General features: G+C 36.5%; 1 protein-coding gene across 3 annotated transcripts in view; it reads left to right on the top strand.

Annotated features, from left to right (window-relative positions):
* Nucleotides 1-26,261, top strand: part of tet3 (tet methylcytosine dioxygenase 3) — a 67,232-nt gene that overhangs the window by 3,297 nt on the left and 37,674 nt on the right. Inside the window, exon 2 of one of the 3 annotated variants that reach the window (NM_001327945.1) lies at nucleotides 1,895-2,588. In NM_001327945.1, the coding sequence (NP_001314874.1) occupies nucleotides 2,223-2,588 (366 nt within the window). In that variant the 5' untranslated portion in view covers nucleotides 1,895-2,222. Of the gene's footprint in view, nucleotides 1-1,894; nucleotides 2,589-25,706; nucleotides 26,191-26,261 lie in introns of those variants that run through there. The other 2 variants (XM_087251136.1, NM_001327946.1) reach the window with 2 other exon arrangements.

Raw genomic sequence — 26,261 nt, 5'->3', positions numbered from 1 at the left:
CAAAGGACAAACAAAGAGCAATGGAGAGCTGTCTAATGGGGATTCGCCATTCTAACCGAGCATTTTCTCACATTTCGCACGTAGTACCTTCCGTGTTTCAATATCTTTTGTCTGGTGTTCCCCCCCCCCGTACATCAATGTAGGAGATTGAAAAAAAAAACTGATTTCAGAGTTCAGGCTGTTACTGTAAATGTGTTTTGTCTTGTGAACATTCTTATGGAGCTTGTGAAGAAACTTTATAGCCTATTACATGCATATTTATATTGCTTCGTGTAAATATGGATATATGTGTAACTATATAGATAGATAGATAGATAGATAGATAGATAGATAGATAGATAGATAGATAGATAGATAGATATAGATAGACAGACTTTATATTAAAATAAACTATAATACATGCATATCTATTTTGCTGCATAGATAAATATCGATATATGTGTAGCGATAGATAGACATACTTTATATTAGAAGAAACTTTATACTACATCAGTATTTATATCACTGCATAGATACATATGGATGTTACTGGATAGATGGATGGATAGATTGACATTATTTGAGAATACATTTTATATTACACCCATTTTTATATTACTGCATAGGTAAATATTGATGGATGGATGGATGGATTGATGGACAGTTGGATTAATAGACAGCTTTATATTAGAAGAAACTATATTCATATTACTACATAGGTAAATATCGATATGTGTAACTAGATAGATAGATGGATAGATAGATAGACAGATAGATGGACAAATGGATGAATAGACTATATAAGAAGAACCTTTATATTACATACATATTTATATTACTACATAGGTAAATATCGATATGTGTAACTAGATAGATAGATAGAGAGAGAGAGAGAGAGATAGATAGATAGATAGATATAGATAGATAGATAGATAGATAGACAGACAGACAGACAGACAGACAGACTTTATATTAAAAGAAACTATAATACACGCATATCTATTTTGCTGCATAGATAAATGTTGATATATGTGTAGCGATAGATAGACATACTTTATATTAGAAGAAACTTTATACTACATCAGTATTTGTATTACTGCATAGATAAATATGGATGTTACTGGATAGATAGATGGATGGATAGATTGACATTATTTGAATACATTTTATATTACACCCATTTTTATATCACTGCGTAGGTAAATATGGATGGATGGATGGATGGATGGATGGATGGAAGGATGGATGGATGGATGGATGGATTAATTGACAGTTGGATTAATAGACAGCTTTATATTAGAAGAAACTATATTCATATTACTACATAGGTAAATATCGATAAATGTGTAACTAGATAGATAGATGGATAGATAGATAGACAGATAGATGGACAAATGGATGGATAGACTATATTAGAAGAACCTTTATATTACATACATATTTATATTACTACATAGGTAAAATGCCAATATGTGTATAGATAGATAGATAGATAGATAGATAGATAGATAGATAGATAGATAGATAGTAAGATAGATAGATATTAAGATAGATAGAATGGCAGATAGATAGATGAATAGACAGATAGGTGCATCTTCATAATTGTTCTTGTGTTATAATCACATTAAGTTTAAATAGAATGATTAATAGCAGTTTAATAGAAGCATTTGTGTCATTACATTACTGAAAATAAGTGAAACAAACATTCTTGTTATGATATAGATGTTAACATGGACTTCTTAGACATTTTCATCATTTTCTTTATTATATTGTAATCAAAATTGTTGTTGATTACAGATAATTCACTCTATATGGACATGCATACAATCAATATATTCTGATTTATTTACAAGATAATAATTTTCACCAAAACTGAAATATATCGAAACCACAATCTCTCTTTCTCTCCATACAGTCGCCAAACTGCCTTAAGTGGCACTGACCCTTCTGTTTACATCCAAATGACATCGAGAGAGATGATCCCCATCACCTGCAGCCGTATTCCCAACACACCTGCAGGTGAATGACATCATGCCTGGCATCTCCTCGCAGTAAGGAGCCCGTCCTGTGTCCACCCTTTAAACGTCTGTGCAATAGTTCTCCCTTGTGGCCACTACACAGCACACACACTTTATGGACAGGTCTGCGTTGTGCTGTAAGGAACCATACTTTTTAATTCTTTACATTTTGAATCCGGCCACTGTTACCGCTCTCTTGTCTTGGAAGAGAGTGGGACCCTCAGTATGCACAAGCTGAGGGGAGGCCCTGGCCCTCCAGTCCAGGACATTTATGAATTCTCTCTGGACGAGGAGGACCCTAAAGTTTTCCTAGGGGCCAGGAGCGCAAGGGTGGTGTCGCCTGCGGACGACTACATCAGGTCTGAGCATGAGCAAGCTGGCATGTTCTCCTTGTCGCAGATGGAGGACCAGGAACCAATAGAGCCTGTGGTGGCCCAAAAAAAGAAAAGGAAGAGATGCGGCGTTTGTGGGCCATGCATGAGGAAGGAGAACTGCGGGACCTGTAGCAATTGCCTAAACCGAAAGATCGGACACCAGATCTGCAAACTGAGAAAGTGTGATGAGTTGAAGAGGAAGAAGAGCCCGTGGGAGGTAAAACACTATTTTTGTTTGTACATAACAGCATGCTATCAGAGCTACTGCAGGACTTTTATTATTGATTTAATTCTCCCTTTCACAAATTAAGCCTTTAAAGGGATAGTTCACCTAAAAATGAAAATTTTCTCCATATGTACTCTCACTTGTGTAGTTGCAGACTTTTATAAGGTTTTCTTTTTTTACTGAACACAAAATAAGATATTCAGAAGAAAGCTGAATGCCTGTAACCATTGACTTCAATAGCAGAAAAAAGAAATGCTATGGAAATCAAAGGTTACAGGTTTTTAAGAATTCTTAAAAATATCCTTTGTGTTTAAGGTATAAAACAAATAAAATGGTGAGTAGATGACAAACTATCCGTTTAGAAGGGTCTTAATGAGAGCAGATAGTCTAAAATTTATAGTCATGACATTAAGAGCTCTGTTTTGATGGTCCATGCGCAAAGTGCAAAGCGCAGGGCGCAAACGCACTCAGGGTGTGTCAGAATACACTTTTGCTAATATAAGGACGGAAAAATTCACTTTGCACCGTGGCCCATGGTCTAAAAGAGTTGAACTTATTTTTAATAAAACAAATATAAAGATGCATATAATAAATAATACAGCTAATTATAAGAACATTATACAAAAGAAAATTGATATGAATAAATTGAAAAAGCCTACCGTGATGAAGGCATGAAGGCAGTGGTTTTTCATATTTATGTAGGCTAGAAAATAACGTTTAGTAATATTTTAATCCTTTATATTTAAATCCTATATATATCCTTATTATATCCTATATATATATATATATATATATATATATATATATATATCCTTAATATTTTAATTCTTTTTCATATATATTTGCGTATTGCTCTACATCTTGTGTGTATTAAGCAGTGTCTAAGCGAGGCGCACAACTAACGCGCTCTGCGCTGGACAATAGACCGTTTTTATTCTGGTCTATTGAAAAATCTATTATAGTTTTTCAAAATAGCAACACACATCTTTTTTTAGACCAGAACTCCTATGGGCGCACATATGAGCGCAAATTCATTTGCTATTTAAACAGCATGGCGCAAAACGTCAAAACGACTCTTATGCCAAGCTAAAAACTAGCAAACAACAATTGCGTGGTGCCTTGCGTCACATTGCGACGGGTGTATGATAGAGCCCTAAATGTCACATGCATTACTTTTTTTTAATGCATTTAGTTAAAGGTGTAGTTGGTGATCTGCATTAATGCTAACCGGTTAGCATTATATTTTTCAAATACAATCTCTCCCCTGTCGTCCAAAGCAACGCCTCCTGAAATCGTGAAAGTGCATATTAAAAATGACAGAGACCCACTAGATTGTTAATCGCTAGGTAGAAAACTTTATTGTATTTTATATTACTACAATTCTGACTGAAAAACTGTATTATATCTAGCATGTTTTCAGTTGTGTAGCAAGCAAACCTTGTCATTACTCTCTCATCAGTCTCACTTATCAGTCTCACTCTCTCACATGCATGGTTCAAAAGCGACTACTGTATGCTTAGTGTTTGGCCGGCAGTGTGCAGGAATTACACTTAAAAAGTTCAGTTACAAAACCCTCTAAATCCATCAGACCTCTTTTTTTTTTTTTTTTTTTTTTTTGTAAATGAGCATTTTCTATCGGGCTCCTACAATTAGGCTCAGAAGTTTCATTTTATAGATAATGAAAATGTTATTAGCTAGTGAGTAAAATAACTGTTTTCTTAAATATCACTCTTTGGTTTTTAACAAGGTAGATTTTTTGGGGGGGGGTCAAAACCAGCTAAATCCATGTGTGCTTTTTATGCAAAAACCTCTAAATCCACATATTGGGAAAAGACAAGTGTAATTAGTTGAATAATCACTAAAGAAATTGCAATTAGAAATTATTTTACTAAACCTAAAACACTACACAAACCACTTAAAATTACAAATACTTGATTCTGTCAAGTAAGTGGCGGTTTATTCCACTGTGAAAACGTCTGATAAACCAGGGACTTAGCAGAAGGAAATGAATGAATGGAATCTGTGTGCAATAAGTGCAATAATCAATACCATTAAAATTTACATTAATACAAAATTAATCTGTTGCAATTTCTGATATTTGGGATTTAGATTTAATGTAAGTAGAACAATGTAAACATCATAAACTAAGCTTGTTAGATTCAAATAATGCAGTGTAAAAACATTGTGAAACATTAAAATCTGTGCATTGTCTATTAATATGAAAAAGCTTATCAGACGTATAGGTATTATAAGTAATGTAAATAATGTATAGTTTTATACATTATATTTATCTTTAAAAAATAAATTACATTAGCAAATAAAACACGAGGTAGGCCTACTGGCCAAAAAGGGGATGTCTCTCAGACACTTTCACAAGCTGCCATTCATTATTTCTTGCTATACTCAAGGTGTTGGTCTCGTTTTCGTCTCTTGTTCATCGTCATAGCATCCATGTGGGATAAAAGAATGGTATCTTAACGTCGTCTTTCGTGAGTTGCCGTTTAATGTATAGTAAATCGGACTTATTCAACGTATCGTCGCTGCGCAATAAAAAAAAATTACAATTTTATGAATGCATGCTACACTTCCGAATGTACAGAGTGTTTTTTTTTTTTTGAGAAAGAGTTTTGAGGTAAGGGATGTTTTCATTTGCCATTCACTGAGAGTCGGACGGGCTCATCCAGTTCATCAAACTCCGTCTTTTAAAATCCTAATCGAAAGTGTAAAAAAAAACGCTTTCCTAAAAAGCCGGCGTATCAGCGTGCTGCTACATTAAAAACATATGATTCAATTTGCGCCTTCTGATTGGTTCTGTGGACACAGCGGCTTTTGCTGTCAAAGGCAAGTGCCGTTTAACAAACTGTTATTTCTGAATGCACTGACGCTGCTGTTTAGATGATTTGAAGCATATAATATTTGTTGAACATGTACTACGTGCTTAAAACATTCCCTCAATGATATTAGCTCATTTTTGGCAGAAGTGGCATTTAGCGGCTTTTGCATCTGAACTCTTCTCTTATTACTAAGCCGTACTTACATGCTAAGTCAGACCCAATATTCAAAGTAGCATGGTAAAAAATATAGTGAGCTTGTCACAGGTTGTCATTATTAAAAAATTAACCAATGTGAATCCAAAACCAACGTTAATAGCTGAATAGTGCTGTTTATTGGTGTTTTGTTGTTAAATTTAATAAAAATCTACATTATTGATGCTGTGAATGGTCCCTTATGAAAGGGCTGAAGTGGCTGAACAATACTTCTGTGCATATAACCCATTCGTAACAACATAATCTATATAAGCTTTGTGTGACTAAAATAGTTTTAAAACAGAACATTACCTGTCTAAAAAAAAATGCTTCAGCCATGATGTCGTCCTTCCTCCAGCATGCAAAAGAAACTCCAATATTAATTCAGGATTTTAACAAGTTTTGATTTAGCATTTAATTTTAGCACTGTCACTCGTGTCCACATAAATGCGCCCCACGTAAACACGCATCGGCCGATCTGCGTGAACAGAGTTGCGCAGTTGTTCAAATCTGCATTTGTTGACAGACAGATTGGGCTACTTATCAGAATCATGGGAATTATCAGCCTGACAATATTTAATTGGGTGACCATTTTTAGTCTCATGCCTTACCAGAATATAAAAGTACATATAAATACATTTAGATCAGTTACTTTAATCAGTACTATTGGAATGTGAAGAGACTTTCAACCAGCACAACAAAAAATGTTTCTAAGGAGAATCACCTACTGCACCAGGACAAAATTAAATGATTTTCGTGTTAATTGATTACCAAACATTTTTTTTTATTAATTAAAAACTACAGTCGGGATGAGGAGCATTTTAAAAAGTAAATGCAGGAGTGCACACACAGCCTAAAGTAGAAACTGAAAATGTGATCTGTATTGGAAATGACCTGAAAAAAAAAAAGTTTAAGTGTTATGACATCACAGTACTATGAATTGTAGATTGAACTGCTGTTTTCTCACCCCCAGTGATCTTTTTGTTAATTATTATAAGTTATTGAATGGAAAGTATGCAGCACCTATTTCAATATCACATTAAAACTATTATATTCAAACAATTAAATATTTCAAACCTCTTAAAGGGCATCTATGGTGAAAAATCTCCTTTTCAAGCTGTTCGGACAGAAATATGTGTAGATATAGTGTATAGGTGGTCATATTAGGGTGATATAAACACACTGAGTCCTTTTTTTCAATTTAACAACATAAAAACGTTCAAAGTAGAACTTTACAGTACATCTGAGCCAGTTTTTATACATTTGGATTTGAAAACTAGACAAATATAAGGAGAAACAATGTTTATTTGTGCAGTGGGATCTGAAGATGTAGTAAACATTATTTAAATTTTCCGTTAGTTGTTATATTTAGGGTTTTTTTTTGTAGAAATTGTAGCTTCAAGCTTTTTTCTGACATGAAAATGTGCATTTACAGAAGACTGACACTGACATTTGTTTACTTAGTCCTAAACAAGGGTCTTAAATGTACCTTCATAAAACCTGCAGAAACCCTTATGTTGTTTGCATGTGGCATTTGGAATATTTAACCCTCAAAGGTGGGTCTACAGCCATCACCATCCTGTTTATTACCTGTTGTTGGTCCACCTAGAGGCATTCCTCACTTGTCCTGTCTTGACACGCCATTCATCCCTCTATTCTTGCCTAGATGGAAAATGACTTGGCAATATGACTGATTTCTTTAAGGGATTAAAATGCAACTCTTTGTAGATTAATAACAATGATGTAGATTTTGAACAAAGAATAATTTTGGTGGCTTGAGAAAGCCAACATACGGTTATATTACATAAACTTAGCATTCTTTTTTTTTTTTTTTCTTCTGAGACTAATTTCTATATGCATCTCCTCCTAGACCTATCATACTACTCCCACCAAACTTTCTCCAAACTTGTCTGACTTGGGTTGCTATAACTTTTCCAACTGATACGACTTCCGGTTTTCCGAAAACTGACCCAGAAAATTTGAAAAAGCCCCATTGACTAAACATTGCATCAAACTTTGTAACCTTCATAACTTTGTGCCAGACTGTCATACAGTTTGGGTTCATTTAACTCAGACTACCAATCTGCCAATCACTGATGACCTTTCAACGTACTAGCCACACCCTAGCAAGCACTTATGGCACCCTAGCAACTGTCCCATGGACTTTTATTACAAAAAACTACCATTGAATTAACATTAGAGATACTAACAACATACCAATCCATACTAACGATGTACTAATCCGTACTAAAACGTACTAAGATACTAGAAACATATTAACAAACATACTAACATACTAGAAACATACCAATAATATTATAAATATACTAACAACATGCCAATGCATTCGAGAAACATGCTAACATATGTAGTTATCTCTCTATGCCTACTTCAAACAGACTTCAGACTTTTAAACTTTCTCAAACCACCATAAAGTTTGTCTACGAACTTTAATTTTCTAGTTACATTTATTATAATATGTAATTAATATTTAATTACTTGTTCCAAACCTATTTGAGTTTCTTTCATCTGTTAAACAAAAGAATATATTTTGAGAAAAGTTGGGTATTGAATGGTCACCTACACTTTAAAAAGTGATTATTTTACTTTACTTAAAGTGTGTAAACCCATTGTATATTTTAACTAATAAGTAGATTAACTTTATGTTTATAATTATTATTTTAAATAAAATTGGAAGACTGTAAGCATTGACTTCCAGTGTATTTGTTTTTCCTTGTGTTCAACAAAAGAAAGAAACTGGTCAGAAACCACTTAAGATACAGTATATAGTGAGTAAAGTTTCAATTTTGAGTGAACTATCCCTTTAAGCTGTATGTTTGTGTTTGCATATCACATTAGGAGGTAAGTTAGTAAGTTATGGAAATCAGCCCAAAGAGACTGAAAAGCGTTGAAGAATCGCTCAGCTGCCCACAGTAAAACTCCCTCTCAACAGCTTAACAAAATGAGCCTCTCTTTGTTTAATTGTTTACAAAGTGCTTTTTTAGACGCAGCTGCCATAGTGTGTCCTTTCTCCTCAGTGATTACAAATAAGAGTGGCTAATCATACTTTTTTTTCAAGGAGCAGCTGTCTAAAACTCTCATATTCTGACAAAAACAAAATGTGTGAAACAAGCGTGTGTTTGCCCATGCAAATGTGGCTTTATCTCGTTTGGGTTGTTGTTGGTGGTTGCCTGGTAGTTTTACAGTTGGGTGGTTGCTAGGTTGATTATTACAAGAGTCTTCCCTGAAGTGTCTAGCATTTTCCAGATCATGTCCATGCTTTAGAATGATGCAAGATGTTTCACTTACAGCAGTGCTTACACTTTGATTTTTTTTTTTAAATGATCCTTTTATGTTTGAAGCTTCCCAGAATGTATACAAAATGTCAATGTCACATTTGACCAGTGTTGGGTAAGTTACTTTAAAAAAGCAATAGATTACAAATTACTGATTACTACTGGAGAATTGTAATCTGATTACATTTACTAATTACTTGACGTAAAAAGTAATCAGATTACTATTTACTTTACTTTGGAGTTACTTTTAAAACATTAAATGTACCTACACTGCAAAACACAACAGTCAACTTTATCAAATGAAATGATTGTAGTTAACTCAAAATTTACTGAAAGTTAATTCTACTGATTTGAAAAGAGTTTTGAACACCGTGTTGAAGGTAATGAGTTCATTAAATAGTTTATTACTTAAATGTAGTAATTTCACAGTACTCATATAGATTAGTTTTAACTCAAATGGTTTGTAGCAATCTGTTTCCTCAAACAGTTCGAGTTACCTTAATTTTTGGGGTTTTACAGTGTATAAAAACACAAAATATACTGCAGCTCTTTCAGTAATTTAATATTCAATGAAAAACATTACAATGGGTTGATCACAGCAGATTAACATAAAAGATTAAAAGATTCATAAAAGATTCAAAAGATTAAAAGAGTTCACCCAAAACTTAAAATTCTCTCATCATTCACTTGATCCAGTCCTGTTTTTTTTTAAACACAAAAGAAGACATGAAGAAAATTGAATATCTGTGACAACTGACATCCATAGTTTGCAAAAGCACAGCAGTGTTTGGGTTTTCTGTGTTGGTCTGAGGTAATTAGTCTACCGAAATGTGTATATTCAATACTGATCATAAAGCTGTTTGGTCTTGTCGCGTGACTCACAGTTTTCAACTGGTGCACCTGGAAAATACAAGCGCACGCAATATGTGCCTCAAATATGTGTGCAAGCAGTGCGCCTCTATTGGAAACAGCAAACTTGCGCGTTCAAAAAATGCAATATGTGAACAGCCCCATAAGCAGCTACGCTTTTCTTCACATTCAGAAGATACCTTCAATCCTGATACTGCACAAAATCCCATTTAGCCTGTTTAGGGTGAGTTAGGCGGCTGTGTTTTTTTGGTGCTGGTGTCCTCCTTCGTGACGAGTATTGTCATAGAATGCTTTCTATTCATGTGCTTGAACAAGTTGCTGGTCGAGTTAAAAGCAGTTGAAAGTTCTTTAGACTGGACATAGACTGCATTTCACAGCAATGTTTTTGTTTTTATGCTCAATAAATCAAAGTAATGTCTGTATTTCCACTTAAGGAAGCAGCCGCTCTCGACAGCAGCGCATGCGCATTTAAAAGCGAATGCTTAATTACTGATGTTGCAGCAGAAAACATTATTTAAAAGAAGCATTTATTTTCTTCTAAAAACTATATTTGTGGAACCTAAGTAATGCAATTACACTGACTTTAGTAACTGTAATCAAACTACACAAATTTAAAATGTAATTCATTAGATTACTGTGTTCCTCAAAAAATGAAAATACAGTAATGCGTTACTGTGGAATGCCTTATACCCAACTCTGCATTTGACATGCATGACAATCGTTTCACTTCAAAAACAGACACACAAGACAAGTGTGACATCATTCAACAACAAAGCTGGGGGTAATGCATTACAAGTAACACAAGTAACGTAATATTATTACTTTTCTAATTAACGACTAAAGTAATTACTTAAAAAAACCCATAATAATATTTGAGTTTCTATTTTGAAAAAGTAATGCAAGTTAAATTTAGTTGAGTTAATTAGCTTTTAAAGAATAAATTGCTAAATTCAAATTAAAGTAGTCACAATGAATCACACAGCCAATGACAGAATGTCTTGATTATTTTGAACACATGAAAGAAAAGGAAAAGAGGATTGTTTCAACCGACAGTGATTTTACTTAAGACAAAAAGTACAAAAGTAGCAAACACATTGCTTTAAACTTTCAATAATCTGTATATGTGGTATGTAGAGCTGTGGGGTCAGGAAGTTTTCTAAAATGTAATTTTTTAATGTGATTTTTTAAAGTTAAATAAAGATGTAGGTGTTGTTAATTACAGAACTCATCTATTTAAAAAGAAAGGAAAAAAAAAACCTTCTGAAAGAGATCAAGTCCCAGCCAGGTAAAGTACGCAACTAGTTACTTTTTTGGAAGTAACTCAATATTGTAATGCATTACTTTCTAAAGTAACTTTCCCCAACACTGTTCACCAATAACATGTTGAGTAACCCGTATTATAAATTGCTACCAAACAACAAACTTGATCAATTAACATTCATTTTGCTCATAACAGGCCTAGATTAATAATAAAAAATATTAGATATGCTGCTGTAGTTTAAAGTTGCTAATTGTGTAATCAGGATTGACGTTCCTGTTGGTTCTTAGTTTGATGGTTGTAGTTGAATTCACATTGCAGGAAAGTGTCTCAAATCTGGCAATGACCATTCCATCAGTTTTTAATCAGCTGCTGATGAACAAGTCAATCCAATGACTACAGATTTTGCACATTAAGATTATATGAATTTTTTAGGATTTTCAAAATTGGGCAGTATGTGCAGACATGCGGAACAGTGAACTGAATAAACTAAATTGGCAGTAGTGTATGAGTGTGTGAATGCGAGAGTGTATGGGGGTTTTCCAATACTGGGTTGTGGTAAAACATATGCTAGAATAGTGACAGCGGCGACCTCTGAAATAGAGACTAAGCCAAAGGAAAAAGCATTAATGATTTTCAAGAATTGACTCGGATGAACAAATCAAGGCCATAATCACACAGTGTGAGACAGGCTTAAAATGCAGCTATTATAAAGATGCTAAGAGGATTCCATATAGCGTTAGCAAAATATTTACATTAAAAACATAATTTAGAAGTGAAATTTATTTTGATAGACATGTCTCGTTCAAGTTCTAAGAGTAAATGGCCAGTAATTTGATGAAGTAACTGTTTCTCATATTAAAAAGCGCTACCCTGAAAACTATTAGTCATTTGGCTTAAAATTGTACAAATACTCTGTACTAGTCAAATGATATATTCAGAGAAATCAATAGTGACACTTAGTAAAAAAAAAAAAACCAAAACAAGAATACTCCATGTTACAATATTACTTTTTTAATTTAAAGAACAGAATATAACATTGTACAGTAAAAAAAAATGTACATGCCAGGGGTAAATATAAACAAAATACAAATATACTGTTACAATATTACTGTCAAATCTGCACTGTATCATCTTTCCATTTTCAGTCTCTGCATGTCCGTGTTTTGTTTAAAACCTATTTGGTAGTGATATAAAGGCAAACAAGTGATCAGTGTTTTCCTGACACAGTTCAGATCATTCTTCGCTGTTGTTACACAGAGTCTACATCAGATGAGAGCAACTTAAGACAATAGGACCCATTATAATCAATGATTCTGACTTCACTGGATGCAGCAAAACACGACCAATCCCTAAAAGTAAACTGATTCCCTATTTTATATCTGCACTACCTGACAAAAGTCTTGTCGCCTATCCAAGTTTTAGGAACAACAAATAATAACTTGACTTCTAGTTGATCATGTGGTATCAGAAGTGGCCTATATGAAAGGCAAAGGCCTCTAGAATATGTTTATTTTACCAAAATAAAATATGATCTTGCCTTGATTTTTAACTATTTAATTAGGAGAGTAAGGTCTGACTTTGCTTAGACAAAAGTTTTGGTCACTTAGAAATAAAGTACAGTATAGAATATAAAGTCAATATTGTGCATGACTCCCATGAGCTTGGATGACTGCATCCATACATCTCTGCAATGACTCAAATAACTTATTAGTAAAGTCATCTGGAATGACAAACAAAGTGTTCTTGCAGGTCTCCCAGAGTTTATCACGATTCTTTGAATTCATCTTACCTCAGACATGCTCAATAATGTTCATGTCTGGTGACTGGACTGGCCAATCCTTGTTCTTTTTTGCTTTTAGAAACTTTGATTTGGAGTTTCTTTGAGTATCTTGGGCCCTTGCAGGTTCCATTAGGTCTTCTTTAGTATTTGTGATGATTGGGATGCAGTTCAACAGATGATTCTTTGAAAAAAAAATCTACCTTCTGCCACTTTTTTAAATGACCAACTGGAAGTCAAGTTATTATTTGTTGCTCATGCAATTTAGAAATTGTGTTAAGATCACTAGGAAAGCATGAAAAAGCTGTTTGTTTTCCCAGAACTTAACACTTGTTGTATTAAATATTCTAGAAGCTGGTGTTGATATATATTTTTGCAGAGATTACTTTATATTGAGGCAAAATCTAAAAGGAGCCCCTTTGGCAGCTTACTTTCAATAAAAGCTTGTTGGACCAGCAAGGGATTTGAGTTCTGAAACTTACAGGACGTTCTTAATAGTATAATAAACTTTTATTTATATATGTCAAATGATTAAGGAAAATTCAATTTCTTAATTCATTACCACTTTAAATGTTTTAATACCAATTTTATTGTTTGCAAGGGAAAAAAAGTAGTATTTAGCTTACTAACAGCACAGCTCATCTCAACGAGCCTTATGATTTAAGGTATCATTTATTTCTGATGCACAAACAGTGCAAATTATGCTCAAGTTTAATGTTTAAATTGCAAACTGAATATGAGCAGTAAGTAATATATACAGTTGAAACCAGAAGTTTACACACACTCTAAAAAATCCATTTTTAAAAAAAATGTCTGATGGTAAATCATACTAAACGTTTACTTTTTTTGGTCTGTTAGGATTACCTAAATGATTTACATTTGCTAAATGCCAGAATAATGAGATAAAAAAATTTTGAGAATTTTTTTAATTAATTTCTAGACAGTCAAAAGTTTACACACATTTCCTTGTTTTTTTTATTTATTTATTTTTGGCTTTGCTTTTAAACTGTGTAACTTTGGTCAAATGTTTTCGGTATCCTTCCACAAGCTTCCCAAAATAGTTTGAAGGAATTTTGGCCCATTCCTCCTGACAGAATTGGTGTAACAGAGTCAGATTTGTTGGCTGTCTTGCTCGCACAAGCTTTTTCAACTCTGCCCACAATTTTTTTTATAGGATTGAGGTCAGGGCTTTGTGATGGCCACTCTAAAACATTCACTCTGTTGTCCTTAAAGTACATTTTAACTATTTTGGCAGTATGCTTAGGCTCATGGTCTGTTTGGAAGTCCCATTTGTGGGCAAGTTTTAATTTCCTGGCTGTTGAGATGTTGCTTCAGTATTTCTACATAATGTTCTTTCTCCTTGATGCCATCTATATACTGTGAAGTGGACCAGTCCCTCCTGCAGCAAAACAGCCCTACAACATGATGCTGCCGCCCCCATACTTCACAGTTGGGATGGTGTTCCTAGGTCTGTAAGCTTTCCCCTTTGTCCTCCAAATGTAACACTGGTCATTATGGCCAAACAGTTCAATCTTCGTTCCAACAGACCACAGGACATGTCTCCAAAAATGATTCTTTTCCCAGTGTCATTTAGCAAGTTGTAATCTGTCTTTTTTTTTGTTGATTCTAGCTTGTTGATTTTCCCATGTTGTCACAAAAGGAAGCTGTGTGTTTGAGGTTTTCCTTAAATACTATTTTACAGTTGTGCCTCCAATGAACTCAAATGTTGTCAATTAACAATCGGAAACTTCCAAAACCTTGACACCATCATCTGAGCTTTTTCAGAGGCATAATAATCTTATTGTATGTAAACTTTTGACTTTCAAAAAAAATTATATTTGAGAAATATAATTTCTCAATAAAGATCTCTCTCATTATTCTGCTATTAAGTGCAACAGAACCAAATTTGATAATCCTAACTTACCTAAAAGAGAAAAGGTTTAGTCGCTTTAACTTCTGACTTTTTAAAAAAATGGTTAAGTGCCTGTTTATACAGTGTATGTAAACTTCTGGTTTCAATTGTATATTGTCTATCAATCATCTCAATTGTTTACTCTTTTTATAGATTTCTAAATGCACATTTTTAGTTTTTGCAGTTTAAACATTTGGTTTGTTCTTTATCTGGTGCAGCTTAAAGTGTGCAGGATCTTTTTCAGTCTTTCTGTCAGGGTCAGCGCACTCACATGGGCTCCAGGTGTGTGTGTGTGTGTGTGTGTGTGTGTGTGTGTGTGTGTGTGTGTGTGTGTGTGTGTTTGAGCAGGTTTAGAGTCTGTGCGCTGAGAATTCCTTTTGCTTACTTTATATACTCTGCTCTCTGACCTTTGACCACTGGAGGTACGGGGGCTGACCTGTGGCCAAATAAAAGAAAGGAGAACGGGGGAGGGGAGAGAGAGAAAAAGAAAACCAGAAAGAGGAGATGAGAAATACTGAAAGCACATGAAGAAAGAGAAACGGTGGACAAGGTATAAGAGAGAGATGCAGATCAACAGGAAGAGCTGAGAGCGCAAGGGGGGGTCAGGGAGGACAATTGAAGGAAAGCTATCTGTGTCTTTGTGCTGCTGTGGGAAATGGACAGAATTAGATCTTTGATTCGAGGACAGGAAACAACAACACTCCCTCTTTCTCACACTCTCCCCTCACTATTCCTCAGTTTTTTTTCCACCTATGAAAAAAATACTTTTGAAGGAAGGGAATGCAAGACTTGAATTCAGGAAAAAGTGGCGTTAGTTATATACACTGGCTCTTTTACTCCACAGACTGCAAAATCATTTCAGTCACTTCACACAAAACAATGATGTTTTGCTGCAAGCAGTTTATTGCAAGTGCTTTACCAAATTTTTTATGCTGTATGGGGATATTTGTGGGAATAGCTTAAAACACACACGCACACACACACACACACTTTGTACACTACCTGACAAAAGTATTGTCACCTATTCAAGTTTTAGGAACAACAAAAAATAACTTTACTTCTAGTTGATCAGTTGGTATCAGAAGTGGTTTATGTGAAAGGCAAAGGCCTTTATTTTTTTTAATTATTTAATTAGGAGAGTAAGGTCTGACTTTACTTAGACAAAAATCTTGTCACTTAACAAAAGTAATGTACAGTATAGAATAAAGAGTCATGCTGCAGTGGAAAAAGAATTAATATTGTGTATGACTCCCATGAGCTTAGAGGACTGCATCCATACATCTTTGCAATGACTCAAATAACTTATTAATAAAGTCATCTGGAACAGAAAAGAAAGCTTTGGAAAAGCTTCAATGCCTCCTCCATCTTAACCCAAAAATACTCAATGTTCATGTCAGGTGACTGGTCTGGCCAATCCTGGAGCACTTTGACCTTCTTTGCTTTCAGGCACTTTGATGTGGAGGCTGAAGTATGAGGAGAAGCACTATCCTACTGAAGAATTTGCCCTCTCCTGTTGTTTGTAATGTAATGGGCAGCACAAAAGTCTTGATACCCCAGGCTGTTGATGTTGCCATCCACTCTGCAGATCTCTTGCATGCCCCCATACTAAATGTAACCCCAAACCATGATTTTTTCTTCACCAAGCTTGACTTAGTATCTTGGGTCCGTGTGGCTTCCAATAGGTCTTCTGCAGTATTTGCGATTATTGGGATGCAGATGATTCATCAGAAAAATTTACCTTCTGCTACTTTTCCAAATGATCAACTAGAAGTCAAGTTATAGTTTGCTCTTACAACTGAGATCGACGACAAGACTTTTTTCAGGTAGCTTATGTGTATTACAGATGCCTTGTGTGTAAAGCGCTTGCTGACTGTTGTGTTATACTATCCTTCAGAAATCATTCTCATATGCTGATTTGATGTTCAGGAAATGTCCATTTATTTTATGTTTTTTATTGATAGTACTCAATATTTTTATGTACAACACAAATTTCACATCACCTATTTTCTGAAAGAGCATCAAACAATTTGTTTGAAAGATTTGTTCCTACTAATTCTCCTTTCTAAGAACATCGTCTTCTCTCATTGGTCCGATGGCTCAGTTTAATGCGACTGGTCAACCGTTTACAGCAAATTGCCAGAAATAAAACCCAATTACCATGTTCAGCTCTGAAGGTTTTACTTGCGTTAGTTCACCCATGCAATTGTATTCTGTAATTTATTAATTATTTGTTATTTTATGTTTCAAAGCCCTGAGACCTCGGTTGAAGATAAATGAAAATATTTTAGAGGAAATGTGAGAGCAGTCTCATCTTCATTATAGAGCAATGGACATTCATAGTCCAGGGAAGCCTCCAAAAACATTGTCAAAATATTCTTTAGTAATCATACAAAGTCTTTTTTTCAGTTCATCAGTGTTTTTTAGGGGCACTATAACACTTGTCTATTGCTCTGCTGACTCTAATGGCAACATTTTGTGCTGCCTTTAATAAATGCACACTGTGAGGGCACACTCAATAAAAGGCACACTGATGAGGAGGAAAAGACGTTGCCAACCTAAGTCTTTTATTTTATTTTATTTTTTTGCTGCACAAAGTGTTCTTGGAACTTCCTATGATTACAGTTAAGCCACTGAATCACAAGATATGTTTTGATTCCTCTGATGGACTTTGAAAATCTCTGGACTATTGATAGAGGATATGAGAGCTCTCAGATTTCATCTAAAATAGTTTAACCTGTGTTCTGAAGATGAACGAAGGTCTCAGAGGATTGAAACGACATGAGGGTAAGAAATAACAACATTTTCATCTTAGGGTGAACTAACACTTTAGTAACTACACACATTAGGCAGTAATTATGATGGTGATTTTGCTATATCAAATGAAGACTGAACCATCAATTATGATATATTGAAAGAACTATTTGATCAAGCAAAATCGTCATTTCAGTAGTAAATTAAGGGAAAACTAACCAACAATCAGGTTTCTCTTGAGCTCATTAGCACAGTGGCCGATCAGAGGTGTTGATCAGTCACCCCTGAAAACCCTGGAGCTTTTTATAGCCCACACACTCTCACTGACCCCAGTTTGTGAATCTCGTTATTAAAGCTATTATGTTTAAAAATGTGTTGAAAAATATTCTTTCTGTTAAAACGAGACAATTATATAACAGACTTTAATAAAACATTCAAGCCTCCCAGTCAAAGATGTTTAACTTGTCTCAGATGTTAAACATTTTTGATAAAACCAAAAAAAAAATAATAATCAGGGAATTTATACCTAGTTAAGCCTAAAAATTATTCATGCCCCTGGAAAATTCTGACTTGAAGCATCAGAAGGCTTGATTGTGTTTATGAGGTGCAAAACTATGTGTGCTAGTGATTCATTTGTAAAAACAAATGACAGTTTTTTCTGATATCTTACCTTAATTTTAAACTGCTATTCAGCTAACATGAAAATGGCTTTCCATTTATTCACAATTCAAACTGCGTGTCGCGTTCATGACAACACGAAAAACTCTCCAAGACTATTCATTTCTGTTAGTTTAAATAATCAGTGGTGAAATGCATAAATATTTGCATTATATGGGTTCATTTTGACCTGCAACGTGGAGTTCATTGCTGTTTCTAAATTATGTTCTGCTTTGTCTGTTATCAGCAGATGGCATTCGCAACACTAAAGTGGATTAGTGAGAGTTATTACCTGCTCTTCATGCACAAAGTAGGCCTACCTGAAACTTTAAATTTGAAAAGGCTCAATAATACATTGGACAGATCCTCAACACACTAATTTTTTCTCTTTGTGCTGCTGTTTTGGAAGTGTCCGTAGATACCGGAGGGCTGCACGCTGACACTTCATTCACACACCGTTTGCGCAGACGCGACGTGCATCGTTCCGTAAAATTATTCTCACAATAAGTTTCTGTTCTTTCATTCTTCCGACTGAGTTTATTCTTTAAAGTTGAATCCTTTAAGTGCTGCGATAAGTTTGTAGAACCTAGCTAATAGTGGTCAAATTAGTTGAATAAATTAGCAAAAGGTAGGATCAGAATTTGGCGTCAACAACATAAAAGCATGGGTCCATCCTGCCTTGTATCAGCCGTTCAGGCTGGTGGTGGTGAAATGGTGTGGGGGATATTTTCTTGGCACACTTTGGACTCAAAAGTACCAATTGAGCATCATGTCAACACCACAGCCTACCTGAGCATTGTTGCTGACCATGTCCAGGGCAGGGGTCACCAATCTCGGTCCTGGAGGGCGGGGTCCCTGCAGGGTTTAGCTCCAACTTGCTTCAACACACCTGAGTGTTTCAGTTTGCATATAAGACCTTGATTAGCTGTTCAGGGGTGTTTGATTAGGGTTGGAGGTAAAATCTGCAGGACTCCGGGCCTCCAGGAACCAGTTTGGTGATCTTTGCTTTAGGACCACAGTGTACCCATCTTCTAATGGCTACTTCCAGCAGGATAACCTGTCATGTCATAAAGTGTAAATCATCTCAGACTGGTTTCTTGAACATGACAATGAGTTCACTGTACTCAAATGGCCTCCATAGTCACCGGATCTCAATCCATTAGAGCACCATTGGGATGTGGTGGAACAGGAGATTGGCATCATGGATGTGCAGCCGACAAATCTGCAGCAACTGCTTGATGCTGTCATGTCAATATGGACCGAAATGTCTGGGGAATATCTCCAGTACCTTGTTGATTCTATGCCACAAAGGTCTAAGGCAGTTATGAAGGCAAAAGCAGGTCAAACCTAGTACTAATATGGTGTATCTAATAAAGTGGCTGGTGAGTGTATGTATGTATTTCTAATTCTCATTGTCAGTGCAGACTTGTTTATCTTATAGCTTACTGTTTTGAAAGTGATAAAAAACATCAGGTCAAAAATATAGTTGATGACTAGTCATAACCGTTTCATAAGTCTAGACGGTTCTTTGTTAAAACAGTGACGTACAAGAGTGTTTTTTTTATTGCCATTTTAAAACAGAATTTGCGCATGGAAAAAAAATGACACACTAGCTGTTTTAGGTTTACAATGACCCCTGGCGGTTCTACAGTTAAACATGTTTCTGATGACGTTTTTTTTTCACTAGAGAAATATATTTTTAGAACAGCTTGCCTTTTTGTTTACTAGCAAAGATTAGACAAAGGATCAGGTGGATTAGATTTAAATGTTGTCTGTGTGTTTGTCAGGGTCACCCATCCCCCGTCATCTCCCCCACCCATTTCCCCTCCTAATCACTTCACTGAGCACGGCTTCAAAATCTGCCCTTCAAAGTCTCATGTGCTGCAAAATAATTAATAAATCAATCAATGAAAAACACAATAGCATAGATTCAGAATGTTGACATTGTCACTTGCGTGCACAACAGCTGCCTTGTTGATTTTGTGTTTGTTTTGAATACACATTTGAGAATAAAATTGCAATGATGGTTGTCTGCGGAGCGCTTGAACAGCAAACCTTGCAGTGCTACAGTGTCCAAACTGGCCATATTTCATTGAGCTGACCTCTGCACTATACCACCAGCTGACTTCACTATTGCCTGGCAACCAAATCATATTATAGCCCTCTCCACCAATCAGAGTTGGCCTCCGAGTCAGAATGAATGCAGACCCAGCGTGCATGACAGGTAGCAGCACTCAATAATGCTAATAAACCCCAAGCAGTAACTGAAAGAGAATTATTACTGAAGCTGTTTGGTTATCGGTGTGTTAGGGAGATTAAGCATTTTAGAATTAAATCCACATTATGTTTGATGTAGATGTAAAATAGCTTTTAAAATGAATGGCTGTGTTAAATAATGCAAACTGAATATGCTTTTCACGAATGACCATCACAGCCCATTTATTGATTAGTTCACTGCAGTATGTCAGTGCTACAGCATATAGATCGACACAGAGCTGCTGCATCTGTCATGCATTACTGCTTGGATCTGAGTACACTTTGGAGTGTGTTATTAAAAATATAAAATAGACTTTTCTCACTGTCATACATTCATCTCTTTGCAGGAGTTAGTTATATGTTTGTATGTTATCCTCAATGCTAAATATTAATAATTCATTATTTTTTGCTGTATTGGAATAAAATAAAAAAGACAAAAATATTGTAATACTGCAACTGTTACCCTGATGAAGGCAAGTTTTTGCTGAAACAGGTAAGCACAGTTTTAAAGGGGTATATTTTTAAGGCTTGGTTGTGTTTATAAGATGCAAACTAATGTGTGCTTATTCTTCACTTGTAGTAAATCACATTATTTTTTTCATATATCTTACTTTGATTATATATTGCTTCTCAGTTAACATGAAAACGACTATCATATATTCTAGTTCCTCCGAAAGGCCCGCCCTCTAGGAGCTCTGATTGGTCAGCTAACATAATGTGCTGTAATTAGCGGATTGGCTCAAAGTCACCAGAAAAAGCATCATGCCCCTACAAGCTTGCACTTTTGCACGGTGTAAAGACTGTCAGTCAGTGTAACTGTTAGCCGTATCAGTTTAAGCCTGAATCAAACAGAAAGTAGCTATGTTTCCATCTAAAAATGCGAATGAACTTTATATACAAAACTGGCTAATTGCATAAAAGATGCGCGAATAAAGCTGCGTTTCCATCCAAAGATTCAAAGCAAACAAAATCATCACTTCCTGATTAACTGGCGCCAAATATCAGCAGTAAAAACGGAATTTGCTGCAGTAGGAGAAGCTGAGTATATCTTTTCTTCACCTAATAAATGACTTGTGCCTCAGAAGGCAATCCTGACATGCAGTGAACGCGCGGAGGCGTCTGAAAGTGTCAGACGTGGAGCACAGATGCTCTTGATTCTGGAGGTCATTAATAATAAAACAGCACTAATACTTAAAGACCTAAGGTGTTTTAGAATGACCAAAACAACAGTTTAGATGGTGTGCTCAGCCTGCTGGTTTGTCCATTTACAAACATTTTGATCATCACATGATCTCTTATCTCAAAATCACATGACCTTTTTTCATGTGCATACTGAAATTTGTGCGGTAAGTGTTTCCATCATAGTTCTAATAAAAAGTTTATCCTACTCAGTTATGTGCATTTTCAAAATTTGTGCGCATCATGGCGTTTCCATCAACCGTATTTTTGTGTGCATATACAAAATGCGCATTAAAATAGGTGGATGGAAACATAGCTAATGACAGGACAGGGTACACGGCTGAACCTCATGCCTGCTCTCTAAAATAAAATCTGTCTATAAAATAGTGTCTTTCATATATAATCAGAATAAGCTTGTGTAAGTAATATGAAACGTTTACATATCTTTTGCGAGTTGATTATTTAAGAGGTAGAAGGCACAGAAAGCGTCCACATAAAGGTACAGTGCAGGGCTGGTGAAGATTGTGGATGTTTACAGGGGTTTGATGGATAAATTTGAATTTGTAGGTAAATTGTTAGCGGTGCCAAACAGCATTTCCCATTGTTTACATGCTTGTTTCTGTCCTCGCTACAACATACAATTAACACTAGAAACTATGCATGTAACTGATCAATTTTAACAAATAAAAATACTTACAGGTTGTGGCTCACAATCCATAACTTCATCTTTTGTGGTTGGAGATGCTCCTTGTTTGAGTTTTTAGCTGAATCCAGCACTGAACTGGGATAGATTCTGGAGGCTGACCTTTGTCAAATGCAAGTTATATAATTTTATATAATTCTCTAGAACATAATTAAAGTTAAATTGTAAGCACATCTCTCTTTTTGTCGTGTCTTTGAAAGCCCAAATACTGAAGATGCTCTGTGAAAATAGCAGCATTTGGGCGCCATTTTAGCTTTCTTAGGTACAGTACAACATTACAGCGCCTTTGGCCACGCCCCTTCACTGTGCAGGGTGTATGCGAGTGAGTAATGCGCATAATCTGAAGCGTTTATGATCTCACTAGCTCGGACAAATTTTTTTGTAGTCCCCAAACTTCGTTCACTGTAGGCTTTTCTAAGCTAACTCTGTAAAAGCCAATGTCTCCCTTTGCATTGAACTTTGAGCATATTGCATTTGCAGATGTTGTTTATGTTCACACAGCTACATTTCACATCAACTAAATTTAAAATATTATATCGTAGTGGACCACCCCCTTACGGAATAGCCATGTCAATGAAGGCCTTTGAATATATATTTTTTTCACATTTTTCAAGTGCCTTGCAAATACTTTTGCTGTTTATTCAGTTAATTCCCTTACCCAAATAGCACCAACACGTTAATTAAGCTACCCCCGAAAATTTTTTTTTGATTTTGTATTTTTTGTACTGTAATATACCTTTTGTGGGCGGCACGGTAACGCAGTGGGCAGCGTTTTTGCCTCACAGCAAGAAGGTCGCTGGTTCGAGCCCCAGCTGTGTCAGTTGGCTTTTCTGTGTGGAGTTTGCATGTTCTATCTGTGTTCACGTGTGTTTCCTCCGGGTGCTCCGCTTTCCCCCACAAGTCCAAAGACATGCAGTATAGGTGAATTTAGGTTAGCCAAATTGTTTGTAGTGTATGTGCGTACATCCTGGTCCTCCAGGTTGAGGGTTTGAGCGCTGGGCTAACGACCCACTTCGTAAAAAATTTGATGTTACAAACACCAACATGGTGTGGCTAAATATCAACTTTTTTCAATTAAACAACTTTCATTTCATGTAGTATTTTTATTTTCCTCCCATATGAGGACCCCAAGGCAGCCCTTGCAATGTCAAAAACATCAGGTTTTAATAACATTGTGTAGACTATGTTAGATCAGTACACAGACATACACATGCACAAAGAAAAAAGAAAAATTATGTAACTATAATTCTTATGCAATATGTATTTGTTATAGGTGATTCATTCCGCTGTAGCGACCCCTGATAAATAAGGGGCTAAGCCAAAGGAAAATTACTTAATAAATAGTGCATTGTTTTCTTTGTTTCAGTGTAATTGTATTCTATAATCATCTTCATTATTCTCATTGTGCACTGCAGTAATTCACTGTGGGGAAATGTTCCTGAAAGTGAAGCCTAATACATGCATAACACATTTTGTTATGCATCACATTTTTTGATTTTCTGTATTTTGAGTTGAAATATGGTCTAGACAAATTATTGCAAGTTTCGTGAGATTTGCATTTGAAATGACAATGGAACACACAGTTTAAAACTCGCAAGTAGTATGCAGTACCAGCCCAGAGCTTGAACGGAACTGTAAGTGTGTGTGTGTTGTGTATTGAAGTAAGGTCTTAGAAACTCAATGTGGATTAGTTGAATTTAGGGTGGCCATTGTTTGAGAATAGGGGGAGGAGAGAGTTAATTAGGATTGTTAATCCTTCTGTTATTGCAATGATGTCTTAACCCATCATTGCACACTCATAGACCTTTCCCATTTGTTGACAATGAAGCCCTAACGATGTTTCTGCAGCCTCACTCCTCCTACCACGAGAAGACCACGTGAGTGCGTGTGAAAGTAGGTCTGAGGGTCACAGGTAGGATTACGACAATTTTCAGACAGCCTAAAGGGGATTTGCTTTGATTCAGCCTGAATAACCTGGCCTGTCACACGAGTGCTCGAAGGGAGATTAATGACCACTTAGGTGCTTTGACTTTAGTGACGATCCAGGTGATTCAACCAGTATCAAAGCAAACAGATGAGATAACATCAGGAAGGCAGCAGTCGTTCCGAATTCATGTCCGCCGCAACCCTTTCCATGCTTTGCTGATTCCATTGTGCAGAAACCACAACAATTAAGTCGACGTCGTTTCTTGTGATGCAAGAAAAGTTTAACAGAAATTTGGTGCCGCAGCGCAATCTTCCTAAGCCTTGTGGATACTGCAAGCCATCACGCACACACCCACACACGTGCGTATGAACATGGTGTTACTGGAACTCCCACGCTGCGTAATCCACTCTCATCACAACTGCTGCGTCACCAAACGTCCGCTCATTCTTCGAAAGCCTGAGCGTGCGCTTTCCTCCAGTCTTGTCCTCCACATGTCTCTTCCGTTAGCTGTGCTCCCGGTTACAGTACAGAAAATACAGACAAATCCTGAGGATTGTGAAGTTGAATGTTTATATGTTTGTTGACGTTTTCAGATTTTGTTGACATTTTCATGTCAATTGGAGTTGTCGTCTATTTCATGAATGGAAGCGCGCGTGCAGCTTACACTTCAACGGCAGTTTTGTTGCACTCGAAATGACCTAACTACTCGCTCACATTTCCATCTAGCAGGCGTTTGTATGTCTGGCCAGCAGAGGTTGTAGTCTACCTTGGATGCGTTTTAGACTTCGAATGATTAAAGTATTCATAGTGGTATTTGAGGCACGCACACATGCTCCGCACAGCCAGTCAATCCTGAATGACAGCTGCAATGCCATTTGCAATGCCAGTTGCTTGTAATATCAGACAAATGTCGCTTATAGTCTGATATAATATTCATAATGGGATATGTTTCTGCTTGACACAACTGCACAAATAAGCTTGTATCCTTTGTGTTTTCCAGCAACAGCTGATCTGGTGTCACCGGCTTCATAAAGAGGCTCAGACATTTGTGTTCCTGGCAGGGACATTGTTCGCCTATGTTATGGTACTAAACATACAGCGTGCAAATGCACGTGTGCAGTCCAGTCCAGTTGTTGCAGGCAGCCGAGACACAGATGGTCTTCAGTGATAGCACATTCCAGAGCCATTGTTTAGGGAAGGCAAGCCGGGTTAGATAATTGACAGCCACAGCGCGCAAGAGAGAAACCCTTCCCCCCCAGTCTGAAATGCACAGACGCACATGCACACGCATTGTTCACAGCACGCGCCCCCTTCTCTTTCTTTATCAAGCACATCCCGCCCTCGTCCGCTCTCTCTGTGTGTCTCTCGCTCATTCTCTCTTTCTCTCTCCTCTTGTCTGTTTCACCCTAGCAGCAGTGGCCGTGCTCAGCTCTGATTGGCCGATGGCCGCTCTTTGTGAGCTATCAGTGGCGTGACGTTGCCGTGCGTGCATTTATGAGTCTGTGTAGGTCGGAAAGGAGGCGTGGGGGGGAGTATTCACATCACGTATTCTGTTAGCTTTTTGCGTTTGGAGAGGGGGGAAGGGGGGTAGAGGAAAAAGAAAGAGAAGGAGGAGGCTGTAGTGCAGCAGTAATAGCGATCACACTGCCTTTAAAAAAAAAAAAAAAAGCTCCCGTGTGCATGTGGTCGAGCTATGAATTGGAGGAAGTGAGAGAGAGAAAGAGAGAGAGGCAGGGAGGGCGAGAACGAAAGAGCGTACGAGAGCTAATGTAAAACAGGATTAAGAACACAAGATGGCTTCCTGAATGGACAGAGACCAGAAGAGAGAGGGAGAAGAAAAGAAAGATAAAGAAAGACGGACAGAAAGAGAGCAGGAAAGAGGTGGGGGGGACGCAGAGAAGATGCTTCTTCTGAGTCTTCTGATGGGGATACCTCTTGCCATCGACGAGTAACAGACGAAGGCAGCGAGGCTGAGTAGGTAAATATTTATTAGCACAGGGAAAAAATGACGGACAGTAATGGCAGATGGGAGGGGGGAGGTGGTGGGGG

This window comes from Danio rerio, chromosome 5 (genome assembly GCF_052040795.2).
Source record: "Danio rerio strain M-AB ecotype USA chromosome 5, GRCz13ab, whole genome shotgun sequence".
NCBI classification, from domain to species: Eukaryota; Metazoa; Chordata; class Actinopteri; order Cypriniformes; family Danionidae; genus Danio; species Danio rerio.
This window is presented reverse-complemented; position numbering and strand designations above follow the sequence as displayed.